Source organism: Argentina anserina, chromosome 2 (assembly GCF_933775445.1).
Source record: "Argentina anserina chromosome 2, drPotAnse1.1, whole genome shotgun sequence".
Lineage (NCBI taxonomy): Eukaryota > Viridiplantae > Streptophyta > Magnoliopsida > Rosales > Rosaceae > Argentina > Argentina anserina.
The window spans coordinates 13,445,987-13,465,027 of record NC_065873.1 but is presented as its reverse complement, the minus strand read 5'-3'; the positions used below and the strand labels follow the sequence as shown (position 1 = coordinate 13,465,027).

Below are 19,041 nucleotides of genomic sequence, written 5' to 3'. Positions count from 1 at the left end.
AGTGAGGGATCCTTTTTTTTTGTTTAAAAAATGGATAGGTCACTTGACCAACTTCTCGATTATATTTTCACATCTCCACCGTTCAACTAGAGTCTAATGTATAGATCACCTCTGTAAAGTTTCAGTCAAAATAGAGGTGTTTAAGGCATTCAAAACGGGAATTTAAACTTATAAACATGAACGGTTCCGGTTTGACAGATTTGGTGCGTCTATTATTTTCACCAAGTTTGATACTTTAACGATCACCATTTTGGCTGAAATTTTACATGAGTGATCTATACATTAGACTCTAAAAGTTGAATAGTGAAGATGTTAAAATGTAGTCGAAAAGTTGGTTAATGAACTATCCCTTTTAAAAAAGAGAAAAAAAAAGGATTCCGTAATGGAAGGGTCCTATATATATATACACCAAAACAAGAAACCTCGATGACCATTTGATTAACCAATGCCATGATGATCGACTTCAGTTCGTATCATACTTGAGAAGGTTGGTTGTTGCAAGGGAGAACCCGGGAGGAGATCTGTTCACATTTTTCTTCTTTGATAAACTAAAGCACAAATATACAAGTAGCTGCCTCTGGCTAGTGCCCATGAGGATGTCAATGGTTCAATTGTAAACGAGATGTTAAGTTGTTGCCAACCACTACTACTACTACTACGCTATGTAGCACGAACACGAGTGTCCGTATTAGATACAATATGATGCGCGGACACGAGAAATTAAATTTTTTTAGACACGGACACGTGGTGGACACGTAAATTAAATATTATTTTAATATATATACTTATTAAAAAATAATTTATAGAGTTTGAAAATATTTACATTCCTATATATATTAGAATATGCATTAATGTTAATAATAAGTCATTCTACATGAGTGATTAAGGAGTTGCATGATAAATGAGAGATCCATGGTTCGAATCTCATTGCTCACAATTTTGGATTTTCTCTATTAAATTGAGTATTTGTGTGTCCATTGCGTGTCCCATACATGATACGCATGTCCATGACGTGTCCCCATCCGAGATATGCTTGTCCGTATAAGATACACGTGTCCGGACGTATATTCTCGTGTCTGAGTGTATCTGTGTCCGTATCTGTATTGGACACGCGATACGGGGGTTAAGTCACGTGTCCGTGCAACCTAGACTGCTTGTTTACTTTCCCAAAAACTTGTCAGAAATTAAACAAAACAATATAATTCCTACGGAAAAGGTGAAAATGTTTCCCAAAAATAAAATATAATTATAACTCTTATAACATTCAACACCTCATATTCAGTTGAAAATGAAAATATGAGTGCATAACAAGCAAATATATAGCGGAAGAGAATGAACATGCGTGATTGATGAACTCTAGAATGTCCTTGGTTAACTAAAGTACTAATAACGAAATAAATTTCTAGTTTAGCTGAGTGAAATATGCACATTCTAACCCCAATTTCTAATTTTTTTACTATTGAATTATAAAAACAATATCACAGTTCTTTCTTTTCAAAATTGTTTCAGTTTTATTTTAAAAAGTGCGAGAATTTCAGTATTGCTAGTTTAATATGCTTCAAAATGATGAGGTGACATTGGAAAATTAGACTATTAATGTTGCGAACGTATAAATAACGGTAATATATCAATAAAAGCACATCTTGTTAGTAACGATAGTGAGCTAACAAGGAGAATTACTACTTCAAAGTTCAGGCCAAGATTTAAAAGAAAAAAATATGCGATTAGGCAGGTTGGAAGAAGAAAAGAGTTTGAAGAACATTTTATAACAATTAAAATGATTCTTAGATTACAAAAAAGGAAATAAATGCTTTTTGATAAGTGGTGAGGGGAAAAGGAAATCAATCTTGTTTGTTTGTTGCATTGGGTGGGCGGGCAGGGGCCACGTGACAGTGTGATTAATTATTTTTAAGAATTGGATGAGGAGTATATACAATTCTGCGCCAAACGACGAACCTGTACATTCTAGAGATTCTGAATATTCACGAATTTCCTTCCTCTCTAAGCAAACCATTTATCGCCATGAGGCATTAGAGATTACCGATCTCCATTAATTCATAATGTTCTCTCTGTAGCTGGTGACCTTTGTTTTCAGACTATATCATAGAAGTTGAAACAAATCGCTTGAAAAGCAATATAATCGGTGAATGAGCCTTGGAGAACTGAGCTTAGAATTATAATACCTCACTATTTTGACATATTTATGAGTAGAACATGAAAATAAAAACTTAATCAGTGATAAAAACTTAAAGATGTTATTTTGATGGAACGAGATCAGAGTACTACAGCTCAGCTCCATTCAATAATCAAAGATGTGCTCTGGCCATACATCATAGGGATGGCTATGCAATCTTCTAAGCGTTGTAGTGAGACTGAAGATTCAACGAGCTGGGGTTTACCTCCGAATGGTTCCAGGTCTTTACCTGGTATTAGATCTTCAACCGGTACCAGGTTTTTACCTGTTATTAAAATATTTGGATGATGGAGGACTATTCGGCAGGAGGTCACCTCACCGGATACTGTTGCACTCACTCTGCTGATGTATGCCTTTTCGACTCGGACGTCATGCCCATTGATCTTGAAATGAATGTATACTTTTTTTTACTGTCATTGTTGATACGATTGTGATCTATTTTTAAGAGAATCAAAATGGTTTTGCTCAAGCAAAATGTAGTATGAGAAGTAAATTTTGTTTCAAGCAAATCGATTTCATATTTTGTTCAAGTAAATAGATTTTTTCACACACCCATTTGCAATTTGTTTGAGCAATTCAATTTTGTCTTGTTGTGAAATGATTAATTTTTTTTACCAGATATATTTACAACCAATAATGATGTGCCACGTGTCATTATCGACTCGATATTATCCAAAATTTTCGATAAGATTTTCGACTAATAGAGAATTGACAGGTGTCATTGCCACATGTCATTGTCGATAAAATAATTGGAGCAGATTTCCGATAAAATGTTCGACTAGTAGAGAATTGACACGTGTCACTGCCACGTGTCATTGTCGGCAAAATAATTGGACCAGATTTTCGATCAATTTGCTATAAAACGTCTAATATCACTCATTCTATACTCACACCATTGTGAAGAATCCAAGCATATAACTCATCCTTCAATCTAAACACTTAGAGTAATATTTTCTTGTTCATCACTCTGATAAATCCTTTCAACTTCCATAATTTTTTCAGGCGGAGACAACGTCAACAAGAAGAGGATGACAATATGGAGCAATCATTCGTGAATCAAGTGGTCATGGCGGAAGCACAACACGATGATGAATCAACACGACCAAGCGGTTCACGTCGCGGTAAAAAACTGAATAAGCAACGTCATAGGCTATCTAGGGGACACAATCTCATGGAAGATTACTTCATCGAACATCCAATCTTCGACGCTCAAGACTTTCGCCGGAGGTACAGGATGAGCAGAGACCGATTCAACATTATCATGACGGACCTCTGCAACCACGACATGTCTTGGCATCAAAGAAAAGACGCCACTGGTTTGCTAGGGCTACTTCCCCAACAAAAGATGACTGGGGCTCTACGAATACTAGCATACGGGCCAGCTGCAAATCAGTGTACTGAAATTACAAGGATGGGGGAATTGACTACCCTGGAATGTATGAAGGAGTTTTGCAGCTAAGTGGTTCATCTCTATGGTCCAAGATACCTCCGCAGTCCAACACCGGCAGACCTCACGCGACTACTAGCTAAAGGCGAACGCCGAGGTTTTCCAGGTATGATTGGAAGCATCGACTGCATGCACTGGGAGTGGAAGAACTGCCCAACCGCCTATCAAGGGGCATACTCGGGGCGAAAGGGTCGCCTAACGGATATCCTAGAGGCAATGGCCTCGTATGATACGTGGATATGGCACGTTTTTTTGGGTGTCCTAGAGCTAAAAATGACATTAATGTGATCCACCTATCAAATGTGTTCTTAGAGATCCTTATCGGAAGAGGCCCAACTATCGTCTACGAAGTCCACGGATAGAGGTACACCACAACTTATTATCTGGCTGACGGAATATACCCAAGATACTCTACATTTGTCAAAACAATTTCCAATCCCCAGACTCCGCAGCATAAGCTCTTCGTAAAGAAACAAGAGGCATACCGAAAAGATGTGGAGAGGGCATTTGGCATCTTGCAATCTCGATGGGCAATTATACGTCATAGTTGTATATTGCACCACAAATCGGTAATGACTACCATCATGTTAGCTTGTATTATATTGCATAACATGATTATTGAGGAAGAGTATGTGGATGATGAGGATGAGGATGAGGAAGAAGAAGAAGACTTGCAAAACCCATCGACGGTTTTCCGGGTTTATGACGGGCCGGTGAATGCACAAGGGAATCGAGTTCTTTTTGAACCAATCAGTAGAGATGGAGCTAATATACAACGGTTTCACAACCGTGTTGCCGATCTCGAATCTGCTTACATCAATCAAGAGCTCCAGAGAGACTTAGTGAAACACATTTGGAGGGTGGAAACCAGTGAAATACTTTAAATATGTTTTATTGTGTGTTTTCATGATGCTTGTGTTTAATTATTAAGCTTGTGTTTAATTTCAGTATGTTTTAATTTAATGTGTATTTCAATTTCAACTTAATAAATAAATTACATTTTATTTCTCGAAAAATTTAAATTACATAAAATGACGAGCCAAGCCCAGATTTATTCTTAGTACAATACTATAACTACTATGGAAATAGCACGCGACTTGGGTGATAACAATCTGAATATGTTTCATCGGTAGGTTGATCTTGACTAGCTTCTCCTTCATTAAGGATTGCTAGTTTCCTCTTGGTAAAATGCCTTTTCGAGATTGGGGTCATAGCCTCCAAATCCATTATCATGATCCTTGTGTCATTCTCTTGTTTCTTCAATCGTAACTCTTTTTCCACCCTTGCTTTTTTTGCTTTTGAATGTCTATGTACTCCGCATAATAATTAAGCTCACTTTCATTATGGGCTAGCCTCTTGGTATGTCATGATGCTTGGTCACTTGCAATAGTATGCAAAACCTCCACTCTTTGCTCAATAGGAGTCTTACCCTATTTCTTTTGGCGCCTAGCTTCCTTTGCCGCCTTGGTTCCCATTGGTCTAGGTGGACTCGATGGAGCTGCTGTGTTGCTTTGAGGTGTCTCATTCAAATGGTCGTCATCCAAATTGATGGTTGGAAATGATTCAGTTGCGGAAGGAGTACCATGGTAACTACTTGCATATGGAGATGGAGTAGTACGTAGCACCGCAACAAAAGATGGATGATCTTTAACTACTTCCCAACATTCAAAGTGTGTAAACTTTTTCTTCTTGGCATTATAGTAACATGACTGAGTTTGTCATTCCTGATGTAAAAAACTTATATTAGGTACATATTTAATTACATAATTTAAATAAATTGGATAAAATAAATAATGTAACAAATTAGATATATTAAAACAAATAATGTAAACAATGCTACATGATAGAGCGTTGGTTAGAACGTCTATAAAATACCCTGAAAAACATCATCGTTAGTATAGAATAAGCAGGGATCGTTCAGTCCGGGGAATCAAAAGGGCCTCAACACTTATCATGTTATTGGGGGATTTGAGATTGATTATAAAACTACAACTTAAAATAAATCCTAAATTACTTATATACATTTGATCAACCATTCATCACATAACCAAAACACGAATTCTATTCATTTAACATGTATGACACGCATAGAACAACATATATGCAGCAAGTATTTTCGATTCTTTCTAAGTCCATTTCAATTTCAATTCTAATTAGAGTCCGAAGCGGTTCATCTAATCGTTAAAACTTCTTAAATATTTAGAATCAACGAAGTGTTCAATCCTAAACATATGCTAAAGAGAGTTCAACATAACGAAGCGTACTAGTTAAACAACAAAGTAGCACAAAAGCACATTAAGTCGAATTGGAGACATGTAAGCAAGCATGGTGTCACTCATCTTGATTAAACATGCAAATTCCTAGAACTATCACAGCCCTATATAAGTATCCATAATTGAAACACGAAGCGCATATTCAATCAATGAACACTTTGGTGAATTAAATCGCAACCCTAGGAGAACCATGGCCTTGGCTTCCTCAAGCATTGATTTAGATGTACGAATTCAAGGAATTAATTGAAATAAAACCTAAATTAATTTCGAAAATCCTACTGCCCATAGATGCTACACACGGCATAAACACATATTCAAGAGTTCATACAATCAAAACATAAAACCAAAGAAGTCTGAATTTATGTTCTTCATATATAAACCGAAAATAACATTCAAGAATTCATACAATAAATTCGAAAATTGCAGAAAACCTAAATAAAAATTACAAGCCATGGATGAATCACACATTAGAAACCTTGAAGGATGAAGCAAAGATGAATTCGGATTTGGAGAGGCAAGAAGATGAGCACGGTTTGGTGGAGATGGATGAAGTTTTTGGCTTGTAATTTTCTGGATATTTGGACAGAATTTTGGCTTTTTTTTTTGGGAGAATGGAGATCATGAATTGTGAGGGAGGCCGTGCCTTATATAGAGGAAGGAGGAAGAGAGGGGTTGCTAGGGTTTTTGATGGGCTGATCCTCTATTTCTTTTTTTTCTTTTTTTTCCTTCTTTTCTTCTTATTTCCTTTTAATTGTCGGATGAACCTTCCCACCTTGAGGCTGCATACTTCTTCCTTTTCATCCCATTCAGAAACTAAATTACTTCTTTCCTTTTTCTCCTTTTGTTTCATTCTTCTCCTCTTTCTTTCCTTAATTTCCAAGCCATTATCTCTCATTTAATTCTGAAATAAAAAAGAAAATAATAAACATAAATCACAAATGTTACAGAAATGTCGAATAATAAAAATACTAACCCAACTAGGTTTCCTAGTTTAATAAGGAATACTACTCTATGTACTCTCGACAATTTCTGCATTTTACACCCGTTTTTGCATCAAAAGCAACTAACGCCACCAAAGACTCCTAACTCGACTCAATGACTCAACACTACAATAATAAGGGCTAAGTAAAGTACAAATGGAGGTAAAAACATGTTAAGAACGTTGCACAAAGTGCTCATATCAACTACCCCATACTTGGTTTTTGCTAGACCCTTAGCAAAACAAAACAAAACTACACAAAACACTATCGCCCCTAAATGATTGTCTCAGAATCTCAAAACACATAGCTTTCAAGTTAAGCATTTGAATGTAAGCATTCCAAGTTTCATAAACATGCTTCATAGTATAAATAAGTCAGAAACGAGACAATAAACACATAACATGTTTAGTCAATTCAATCCTCCTCACAAGGCATACTCTCTTCTTTTCACTCAGATTCATGGTTATGATTTACACACAAGTATATGCAAAAGAAAGGATAATAAAGTATCAAATAGCTTCCATATTTCATCAAATGAAAGCACTTTGTGAATAATAAAAAGAAAACCTCATTTAACAACTAAGTGCACAAATGGACCAAAACCATATACTCAACTCTTGTGATCATCTCCACAAACCAAGATTTGCTCATTTTAAGAATCATTAGGATCATTAGATAAAGGTGAATGTTTAGGCTTAGCTAAAGGCATGGAATATCAAGGAATCACAAAGGCAATCCTATAGACTTAGCAGAATAAACACCATCCTTATGACCCCACACACCATGAAGGGCCAAATATAACAAGTTGGGCCCAAACATCATTTTAACTACAAAGTGAACATGGACAAATGTCAAATAAACATTTTTAAACCTTCAATTTCACTTAACTCCAAATCACAAATGGAAGATCACATCTTTTCTTTTCTTTTCTTGTGTTGCCGAATTCTATACATTTTTTTCTTTTTCATTCCATTTTTTTCGGCATGCTTAAAAGCTTGTTCTCATTTTTTTCTCATGTTCTCCACCCCACACTTATTTCATGCATCATCACAACATCATCTCAACAAAAGTTCTGCCAATTCTATAGGACAAGGTAGAGGTAACTATACTAAGCATGGAGATAACATAAGTGATGAAGAAAATGCTCAAAGTAGGCTCAAATAGGGTTCAACCAAGGGGTCCCAAACAAGGCACATATAGGGATACATGGTTGTTTGGTTAAAGTGGTGGTAATCTTAGAAATGATCCATAAATCCCTTTCAAAATCAGAGCATTTTATGACTTAAAAGTTTCAACAATCACAAAAGATGAGTTCTAGTAAATTCTAGAGTCCATTAAAAGCTATGGCATATAGTCATTGAATATGCAAAGAATAATGAGGTTCACAAAACCACCACGAAATTTCATATTATCACTCAAGAAGAAAGCATATATAGGCTCAAAAACTCACAGGTTGTTATGGACTTAAACTAACCAAACATGTATGTCATATTACATTCAATCAAAATCTCACATGTTCATACCTAATCCACATTATCAATGAAACTTACAATTCAATTCAAATGAAATGCAAAACCATCATCTATGCATTTAGAGACAAAATCATCCTAGACTTTAGGGGCATCCTAAGACTCAAAACAACACAATTTTTTTTTGATTTTTTAAACATTTTTTTGAATTTTCTTTCTTTCTTTTTTCGTTTTTAACATGAAATCAAAGCAAAAATTAGCAAACAATGATCATGCAACCCTACCCCACACTTAGAAAATTACATTGTCCTCAATGTAAGCTCAATAATTAGAATGTAATTCATAAGTATAGAATAAGATCACACATCAACACATATACAATTCAACCATAAGAGTGAAGGGATAAGAAAATGCAAACTCCCGTAAACGACCCCTCCACAGGTACGGTTGAAATGGGTTGCCTCCCATGCAGCGCTTGAGTTTATAGTCTTTTGGCTAAGACTCTTCAGTTCTTTTCAAGTTGCAGGCGACGCTACTTGGAGTTGTACACCTCCAAATTCGTGCCTCTTTGCTATGACTATCAAAACTCGATGCATGTTCATCCACTTTTAAACTACATCGTATCAAGAGAAAGATAATTAGAAAAGTGGAGATGAGATCTCGAAGAATAAGTTAGTAAAGTGTTAATGATTAAGCTAAAGTTAGTATGAGTTGAATTAATCGCAAATCATGAATCAAAAGTTAGAGTGTGGTAGAACTCCGCTTCTTGCAACACTTGTCGTCCATCCCAAGTCATTGAGAGCTTCAATCAACTATTAACAATAGAATTCTCCAACTTTTTCTTAGAATCCACAATTGACAACTATACTATACAAAGACACAAAATGTTAATGATCAATTATATATAAAACGAAATAAAAGACATGTTAGTAATTGTATAAATGAAATACAAGTATAAACGTTAAGGACAATTTTTGTTTTACAACAAATGTGTATGAATATCCTAAAATCTAATTGTTTTTATTCACAATATCCTAATATTTAAGGTACGTGGAGCATAGGAGCTAACTGTGCAATGGATTGAAACAATCCCAAGTAAGGTCTTGCTTTATCCGATATATCTTAAAAATTAGGGTATTATTTTCTTTTGAAGTTATATATACTTATTTATACAAAGTTATTTTCTAAGTTATAAAGCAAGGTGGACGTGCGGCCTAATTATATCGTCTAGGCACAAACTCATTCCTTTGTTTCAGAAGGCTGGATAGCTAGATTCAGAGATAGTTACAAGACATGACTCATTTGTTGGTAACCACGGAGAGCAAGCTCTCTATCGACTCCATCACCGAGATGTATGTCAGTCTATGGGCCTCTGAGATCCAATTTTGTAAACCTTGAACCAGGGTAATGAAAATAGCATGCCCCTTACTCAGCTCAGAATAAATTTGTGTGTTAGACTGCTCATAAAGTGTTAATAAAAGCCGCCATCAACCCCAAGTGACCTTAGCAAGGTACAAATGGAGGGTTAAAGCTAATACTAACAAAATGAACTTTACCTATTCTGTTTGCTTTATAGCTTATAATGAACTAAACATAAATAAATATTTAGCTTCCATAAAAATTTAACTAAGTATAACAAGTATCCTATATGTATACTACTACAACAAGAAAACAAATAACAACTTCTTAACAAACACAAACTCTATCACAAATACAAGATTTACGAATTCAAAAATTACTTTTTTATATTTTCGGGTTACTGTTCACAGATGCACTATTTACGATTACTGTTCACATATACATATTAACCAAAATACAATTATACAATTCACAATATAGCACAAAATTAACACTTCAAAGCATTGAGAATTAATCAATTCCCCGGCAAAGGCGCCAAAATGATAGAGCGTTTTGTTAGAACGTCTATAAAATACCATGTAAAACATCATCGTTAGTATAGAATAAGCAGGGATCGTTCAGTCCGGGAAATCAAAAGGGCCTCAAAACTTATCATGTTATTGGGGGATTTGAGATTGATTATAAAACTACAACTTAAAATAAATCATAAATTACTTATATACAATTGATCAACCATTCATCACATAACCAAAACACGAATTCTATTCATTTAACATGTATGACACGCATAGAACAACATATAGGCAGCAAGTATTTTCGATTCTTTCTAAGTCCATTTCAATTCCAATTCTAATTAGAGTCCGAAGCGGTTCATCTAATTGTTAAAACTTCTTACATATTTAGAATCAACGAAGCGTTCAATCCTAAATATATGATAAAGAGAGTTCAACATAACGAAGCGTACTAGTTAAACAACAAAGTAGCACAAAAGCACATTAAGTCGAATTGGAGACATGTAAGCAAGCATGGCGTCACTCATCTTGATTAAACATGCAAATTCCTAGAACTATCACAGCCCTATATAAGTATCCATAATTGAAACACGAAGCGCATATTCAATCAATGAACACTTTGGTGAATTAAATCGCAACCCTAGGAGAACCATGGCCTTGGCTTCCTCAAGCATTGATTTAGATGTACGAATTCAAGGAATTAATTGAAATAAAACCTAAATTAATTTCGAAAATCCTACTGCCCATAAATGCTACACACGGCATAAACACATATTCAATTGTTCATACAATCAAAACATAAAACCAAAGAAGTCTGAATTTATGTTTTTCATATATAAACCGAAAATAACATTCAAGAATTCATACAATAAATTCGAAAATTGCAGAAAACCTAAATAAAAATTACAAGCCATGGATGAATCACACATTAGAAACCTTGAAGGATGAAGCAAAGATGAATTCGGATTTGGAGAGGCAAGAAGATGAGCACGGTTTGGTGGAGATGGATGAAGTTTTTGGCTTGTAATTTTCTGGATATTTGGACAGAATTTTGGCTTTGTTTTTGGGAGAATGGAGATCATGAATTGTGAGGGAGGCCGTGCCTTATATAGAGGAAGGAGGAAGAGAGGGGTTGCTAGGGTTTTTGATGGGCTGATCCTCTATTTCTTTTTTTTCTTTTGTTTCCTTCTTTTCTTCTTCTTTCCTTTTAATTGCCGGATGAACATTCCCACCTTTGAGGCTGCATACTTCTTCCTTTTCATCCCATTCAGAAACTAAATTACTTCTTTCCTTTTTCTCCTTTTGTTTCCTTTTTCTCCTCTTTCTTTCCTTAATTTCCAAGCCATTATCTCTCATTTAATTCTGAAATAAAAAAGAAAATAATAAATATAAATCACAAATGTTACAGAAATGTCGAATAATAAAAATACTAACCCAACTAGGTTTCCTAGTTTGATAAGGAATACTACTCTATGTACTCTCGACAATTTCTGCATTTTACACCCGTTTTAGCACCAAAAGGCAACCAACGCCACCAAAGTCTTCTAACTCGACTCAATGACTCAACACTACAATAATAAGGGCTAAGTAAAGTACAAATGGAGGTAAAAACATGTTACGAACGTCGCACAAAGTGCTCCTATCACTACATATTTAAACAAATTAGATAAAACAAATAATGTAAAAAAATTAGATATATTAAAATAAATAATGTAAAAAATTCTACATATTTTAAAAAATTAGATATAAATTACATAATTTAATTCATATAATCAAATAAAAATGATAATATATGATAAAACAATGTACTTACTTCATCCATTAGCGAAGTGCCGCTAGCTATACGTTGTCGTGACACCGCCAAACATTCGCCCCATTTTTGCAAGAGTAGCTTGAACTTTTTGTAGTGAGAAGCAAGCGCGATTCGGGTCCTCGGCTCCTTCAGAGGTTTCTCACCTGGTGCTAGCACCCAATTTTGCATATAATCGGCATGAATTGTCTCCCACAATTTGTCCCTCTTTTGTTTGTTACCGTCATATTAATCAATGCTATGACAGACAAAAGAAATGCACATTTGTAAATCTTCGAAAGGAAGCCAATGAGTGCCCATTATTTTGGAAAAAAATGCTAAACGAAATGAGATAGGAGATGGAGGAAGATGTGAAATTTGTTGTGCATAAATTGGTGTGAGTTGATCAAATATTGAAGTAGTATTTATAGGCAAATTTTTGGGAGAGTTTGTAAAATTTTGGGATTTTTTAACTATTTTTTGAGTTTATATCCGTTCTGATCAAATAGTAACCGTTGCCTATTAATTCTGACCGTTAGATCGAAATTTCTAATTCAAAATAGAAGACCCAGATCTATTATACTGTTGGCCCATTCGGTAAGCCACGTGTCAGCCATTCATTGGCTTGTTAATTTTTTTATCTTTTACTGGTGCGTGCATTGCATGTGCCAAACATAAAAAATAACTCGCGTCAGACGTCACCCACGTGTCGTAGGTCTGCTAGGCGGTCGAGCAATCGCCGGAGCAAATTTTACTCGAACGGAGGGGCGAGCAAACCATTTCGGTTGACTGGGCGAGCACCTCTCGTCCGGTGCGAGATCGAAAATCGGTTTGCTCAAACAAATCGATCGATCCCCGTCGCTGCTCGAGCACCAGCTCCTCCACTGCTCGCCGGTGCGAATGCTCTAAGCATTAGGTTTATTGTAAGGGGTTGGAGATGTTTGTCTAGTTCGGGGCTTGTTGACCTCGCTGCAGCCTTCGCTAACATGATTGTGTTAGCTAGGCTTGTCAGCGAGATGTAGGTGGGCTGTATACAGTGACGAAACCCGAAGATAAATAATGAAGGGGCCAAAAAGAATTATAAGATTTTTGAGGGGGCCAAAGTATATGAATTATAGACTTTTATAGTAATTATACATTGTTTAATGAAGAAATTTGATTACATCGGAGGTCACAGCCCCTTCTGGCCCTAAAGGAGTTCCGCCATTGGCTGTATATGTTTTTTTATTAAGCTTGAGTTGGGTTGAGTTATTAGAGTTATCAAGTGGTTAACACTTAGTTTTCTTGATCGCTCTTAGTTTCATGGATGTAGTTTTTAGTCATGTTTGAGAACTTTTAAATGATCCTAATTTTTTATGAATTGTATCTAAATTCTAAAGTTTTGTAACTTTTGAGATCAAAATTTATTAATACATGCTTCAAAAAAAAAAAAGGGTTTCAAACAGAATCTGACTAGTGACAAACAAGTCTCAATACACGATTAGCGCATCTCGTACTCATTTCACGATGACTGAAGTGTCGATAAGAGAAATCAGATAATTTTAATTATTGATAATCAATCAAGAATTAATCAATTTCTCTCCTCATTATCAACAACACACAAGAAGATCAATATGATAAAAAATAAATAAAGAAAAGTAGACGTGGATATTTGACTTATTGTAACGAGTACGTGTTAATCCCAGCTTAAAAATATCCACACTGTAAATACCCAGACACTCCCCCTTTCCTGATTCTCTCCAACCCTTCTCTCTCTCAATCTCCCTCTGAAGTTTTCCAAGAGCAAAAGTTCATGGAGATTGACAACGGGGTTCTTCACGGCATGGTCGACATTCTCTCCGACCACTTCGACCCCACCGCCGTCGTCGCCGAGCCTCTCCCTCCCGTCGTCACCACCGCCAACGGCGATCTCGTCGGCAAGGTCGCCGCCGCCGATCCCCCAAAAAAGCAGCGCGAGATCGTCCTCGGCCGCAACGTCCACACCACCTGCCTCGCCGTCACCGAGCCCGACGTCAACGACGAGTTCACCGGCGACAAGGACGCGTACATGGCCAGCGTCCTCGCTCGCTACCGCAAGACCCTGATGGAGCGCACCAAGTACCACTTAGGTTAAAACCCAAAACGTCGCCGTTTGGTTTCAATCCGGATATTTAGTTGAAATTTTCGATTGATGATTGTTTGTAATGTAATGCAGGTTATCCTTATAATTTGGATTTCGACTATGGGGCTCTGAGTCAGCTGCAGCATTTCTCCATTAACAACCTCGGCGATCCGTTCATCGAGAGCAACTATGGAGTCCATTCGAGGCAGTTTGAGGTGGGAGTGCTTGATTGGTTTGCTAGGTTGTGGGAGATTGAGAAGAATGAGTACTGGGGCTACATTACCAATTGCGGTACCGAAGGAAATCTCCATGGGATTTTAGTTGGGTGAGTATAGTTTTTTAGAAACAGATGAATAATTGAGGTAGTTTATGGGGATACAACTAAAGAGTTGTGTGTGTGTGGTTGATTTGGTTGTTGCAGGAGAGAAGTGCTTCCCGATGGGATTCTGTATGCTTCGAGGGACACGCATTATTCGATATTTAAAGCAGCAAGAATGTATAGAATGGACTGCGTGAAGGTTGATACACTGATGTCTGGTGAGATTGATTGCGCCGATTTTAGAGCTAAGCTTCTTGAGAACAAGGACAAACCGGCTATCATTAATGTTAACATAGGTAAGTTTGTAAGAGTTGAGGCAAATGCAAGTTTAATATCCTGCTTTGTTTTGTTTTTGGTTGTTGGGTTAGTGAGTTGAGTTGCTTGTGTTGCGATTCGCAGGAACAACGGTTAAAGGAGCTGTGGATGATCTGGATCTTGTCATAAAGACTCTTGAAGAATGTGGGTTCAATCATGATCGGTTCTATATTCACTGTGATGGAGCTTTATTTGGACTCATGATGCCTTTTGTCAAACTTGTATGTCATCTATTTTCTTGGTTTGCCTCGTTTAACTATTTTTGTTCCATATTTGGGTTTTGGTCCTGAACTTTTGATAATAGTTTTGCCAGTTGAAGGTAAAAGAGTCAGACTTTTAGTGTGTAAACCTTTTCGGTTCCATAGTTGGGACTTGATCCTGAGGGAGGGTATTCTTATAAGATTTAGGTGTTGCTAGCAGCTAGACTAAATAAGGCATGGTTGTCAGAGTGCCATTATATGAATGATAATGCAATCTTTGATGGGATAGTAAAGTCAATGAGTATAGACAATGCATGCGCATGGATCGTTCTAAAATTATCATTGAGCATGCATCAGTGGATCCTGTAGTGAATAAATGTGGAAATTTTACCCCCACTCTGTTAGGCGAGAAAGATTTGGGCTAGCCTAGATGTTTAGCTGGTTTAAGTGGTAGGTGACAGATCAGGATGGGGTAGTGGAAATTATTTTGATTGTCAGGAGCAGCTCAAAGTATTTTCTGCTGATTCCTTACTATTATGCACAAATTTCTGTTCTGGGTTGCTTTCTTCCGTTGCTCATTATGTATGGTTGTGAGCAGGCACCAAAAGTTTCTTTTAAGAAGCCCATTGGAAGTGTGAGCGTTTCTGGTCACAAGTTTGTAGGATGTCCGATGCCTTGTGGTGTTCAGATAACAAGGTTGGAGCACATAAATGCCCTTTCAAATAACGTAGAATACCTTGCTTCAAGGGATGCGACAATCATGGGAAGCAGGAATGGCCATGCTCCCATTTTCCTATGGTACACCCTCAACAGAAAAGGTTACAAAGGATTCCAAAAAGAAGTTCAGAAGTGTCTTAGAAATGCTCACTACTTGAAGGACCGTCTACGTGATGCTGGGATCAGTGCCATGCTGAATGAACTAAGTAGCACAGTTGTATTTGAGCGGCCTCAAGATGAGGAGTTCGTTCGTAGGTGGCAGTTGGCTTGTCAAGGAAACATTGCACATGTTGTGGTGATGCCAAGTGTGAACATTGATAAATTGGACTATTTCTTAAACGAACTAGTTGAAAAACGCTCAACCTGGTACAAGGACGGGAAAGTTCAGCCTCCTTGTATTGCAGCTGATGTAGGTACTGAGAACTGTGTTTGCGGGAAGCATAAGTGAATCATTTATTTTAGCAGTTTGCTGTTGTTGTACTGTTGTACTTTGTTCTATTGAACTCCTGCATTTTGTAGTTCTTAGTGTTGTTTCGGAGGTTTTTTCCCCTTTCTCGTGACGTCTCCCTAGTCTTCTGATTTCTGCTCTGTTAGAAACTCCAGAATCTTGCTGTACCACAGGAGTGCTTTGTAGTGGTTCAACTATTACTTGTTGCGCATAATGCAAGATTTTGGTTCAGTCACACAATTGTGCCCCTATTTTGATCGTCGATTCTGTATGCATCTCCTTGCCGGATGCTTTGAAAATAGTATGAACATCCCATGGAAAAATGCTTCGACGGACTTCATTGCTCTTTTACTCGTCCATGGCTAATCGTATCTACTACAGATGTACGGGTAATGCAGATAAGTAGATTACTGTGCTGTAGATATTACTTCTTGCTTTCACAAATACAAACGCTGATAATACATAACGTGTGGGGTGTGGCCCAAATCAATGACCATAATTTCGTTGACTGTTTTGACCCTAGGTTAGTATGTACTATGTTGTCGTTCAACTATATCAACCTTATGAATCAAGCTCCTGTCTTGATTAACTTGGAAGTTGCCTGTATTTATTGTTAATGATCAAGTGTTGGGATTGGGAAACAGGTATACTGAAACAGTGAAACCACTTCATGGCCTTCACGTTTACTCCACCACGCAGATACGATGTGTTTCTGACTTTCAGGGGTAAGGACACTCGTGAGGGTTTTACAGAGCGTTTATACCAGAAACTGCGGTGGCACAACTTAATGGTTTTCAAGGATGATGAAGTTCCTGAAAGAGGGATGCCTATATCTGAAAAGCTCCTTACTGCAATAGAAGATTCAAAGACTGCGATCATTGTCATGTCACCAAACTTTGCTTCATCCACCTGGTGCTTGGATGAACTGTTAAAGATTCTTGAATGCATGCAAGCTAGGAAGGCAGTTTTCCCTGTTTTCTATGATGTGGATCCCTTCCATGTCCGATATCAACTGGGAACTTTTGCAGAAACGTTTAAAAAGCATGAGCTAAGGATTAAGGAAGATTTACCAAAGGTGCACCTTTGGAGAGATGCCTTAACAACACTAACTAATTTTGTTGGGTGGACTTCAAAAGATTATGGCTTGGAGGCAGAGCTTATCGATGGAATAGTGGAACTAATGCAGAGTGAACTATATCCAACTCTCACGTTGTCAGGTTCTACAGAGAAGTTGGTTGGGAGGGATAGTCAGCTAAGGAATTTTATAGCGGTCTTAGAACCGGAGGCTGAAGATGCTCGCCTTTTAGGAATAGATGGTGGGGATGGGATCGGTAAGACGACACTTGCTAGATTGGTCTATGAGAGAGTTTCCCATAATTTCTAAGTTAGCTGCTTTCTTGCAAATGTCCGAGAAGTTCATAAGAAACAGGGTCCTGTTCGTATGCAAAACCAGCTGCTTTCACTTATCTTCAAGGATAAATTTGTGCAAGTATCTGATGTTCTTATGGAAACAAGTATGATTAAGAAGAGTTTAAAGAATGAAAGGGTCCTGCTTATTCTTAATGATGTAGATCAGCTGGTCCAACTGGAAACCTTAGTAGGAAAGGCAGACTGGCTTGGTAACTGGAGCAGAATCATCATTACAACTAGAAATCATCGGTTGCTGGTTCAGTATGGGGTGAGTTTAATATATACGCCTCCCCCGCAAACAAGAGATAAATGTTGTCAACTTCTCAGTCGGAAAGCCTTTCACGCTGATACAATCCCAGATGATTATATCCATTTGTCCCGTTCTTTGGTCAAACTGGGCCGGTCCTATATATTTAAGGGGCTAGTGCGAAATTTAAAATGGAGCTTACATAAAAAAATAATAATATATATATATATAGAAAAGTTTTCAGGTGCCAATTCCGGTGACGGGCAGCGCGGATGGTGTCGGCCGTGCTCCCCCTCCCGATGCTCCTTGTGCCGGCCGGAGCTGCAGCGTCGGCCTATGATAACTGGAATCTCGAAATTTCCGCACGGTACTGAGAAACTTGTATTTTCCAGAAATTTCGAGATTCTGGTCACCGTGTAAAGGCGCTATAGCTCCGGTCGGTACAGACAAGAGCACCAGGAGGGGGGAGCACAGCCGACACCATCCACGTCTTCGTCGTGTACCGCCGGTTGTCGGAATTGGCGAATCTATAAGGTGCGGACGTCCGCACCTGAAACGGCTTGTGTGTGTGTGTGTGTGTATATATATATATATATATTGTTTAATTATTCATTAAGAATTTGCTCTAAATTAGCGTCTTTATTGGCTATATTTTGTGGTTTCTTAATAAGAAAGTATTAAAACCTCCTTTTTGAGGTTGAACCAATTCATATGTTCTTCTCTTTTTATAAAATTAGCTAGCATACCTTGATGTATATTTTCTAGTAGGAGCCACTAAGAATTGTATAGGTAATTAACAAGAAAAGAATTAGGGGTATTTCGTTCTACACCCAATTTTGTAGACACATTTTAAATTAAACCCACCTACAAAATTCAACAAAACATATTAATTAGGCCGTCATGTAGGATTAATAATAATACATTTTTTCTATTGAAATTACAGGAATTGCCATTGGAAGAAGGAATAAACACATATAATTACTCACGCTAATTTACCTCTTTTTAACAAAAATTAATCTTTAAGAATTCCATGATTACAACTCGTTTTATTAACATTTTAATTATGAGTTCCTAATTTTCTACCTATATATTGATATCGCTACAATCATGCAATTTTTTAGTGTATTTTCTAAATTTAAATAAGTTGATTGTTACTTTATTGAAATTTCTTAAATCTTTCTCTCTTGAATTCAAAATTATTCTACCTCATAGGTAAGTTATTAGTTTGTAAAATATATACTGATAACATACCTAACATAGA

General features: G+C 37.0%; 2 protein-coding genes across 2 annotated transcripts; both read left to right on the top strand.

Annotated features, from left to right (window-relative positions):
• Positions 1-13,776: 13,776 nt before the first annotated feature.
• LOC126782471 (serine decarboxylase) lies at positions 13,777-16,206 on the top strand. The gene is made up of 5 exons (XM_050507724.1): positions 13,777-14,131; positions 14,218-14,449; positions 14,546-14,739; positions 14,843-14,979; positions 15,557-16,206. The coding sequence occupies exons 1-5, from the start codon at positions 13,816-13,818 to the stop codon at positions 16,121-16,123; spliced, it is 1,446 nt and encodes a 481-aa protein (XP_050363681.1). The 5' UTR covers positions 13,777-13,815; the 3' UTR covers positions 16,124-16,206.
• Positions 16,207-16,698: 492 nt separating this feature from the next.
• On the top strand, positions 16,699-17,917 carry LOC126784741 (toll/interleukin-1 receptor-like protein). The gene has a single exon (XM_050510233.1). It carries the CDS (start codon positions 16,794-16,796, stop codon positions 17,505-17,507), a length of 714 nt encoding a protein of 237 aa, XP_050366190.1. The 5' UTR covers positions 16,699-16,793; the 3' UTR covers positions 17,508-17,917.
• The last annotated feature ends 1,124 nt before the right edge of the window (positions 17,918-19,041 follow it).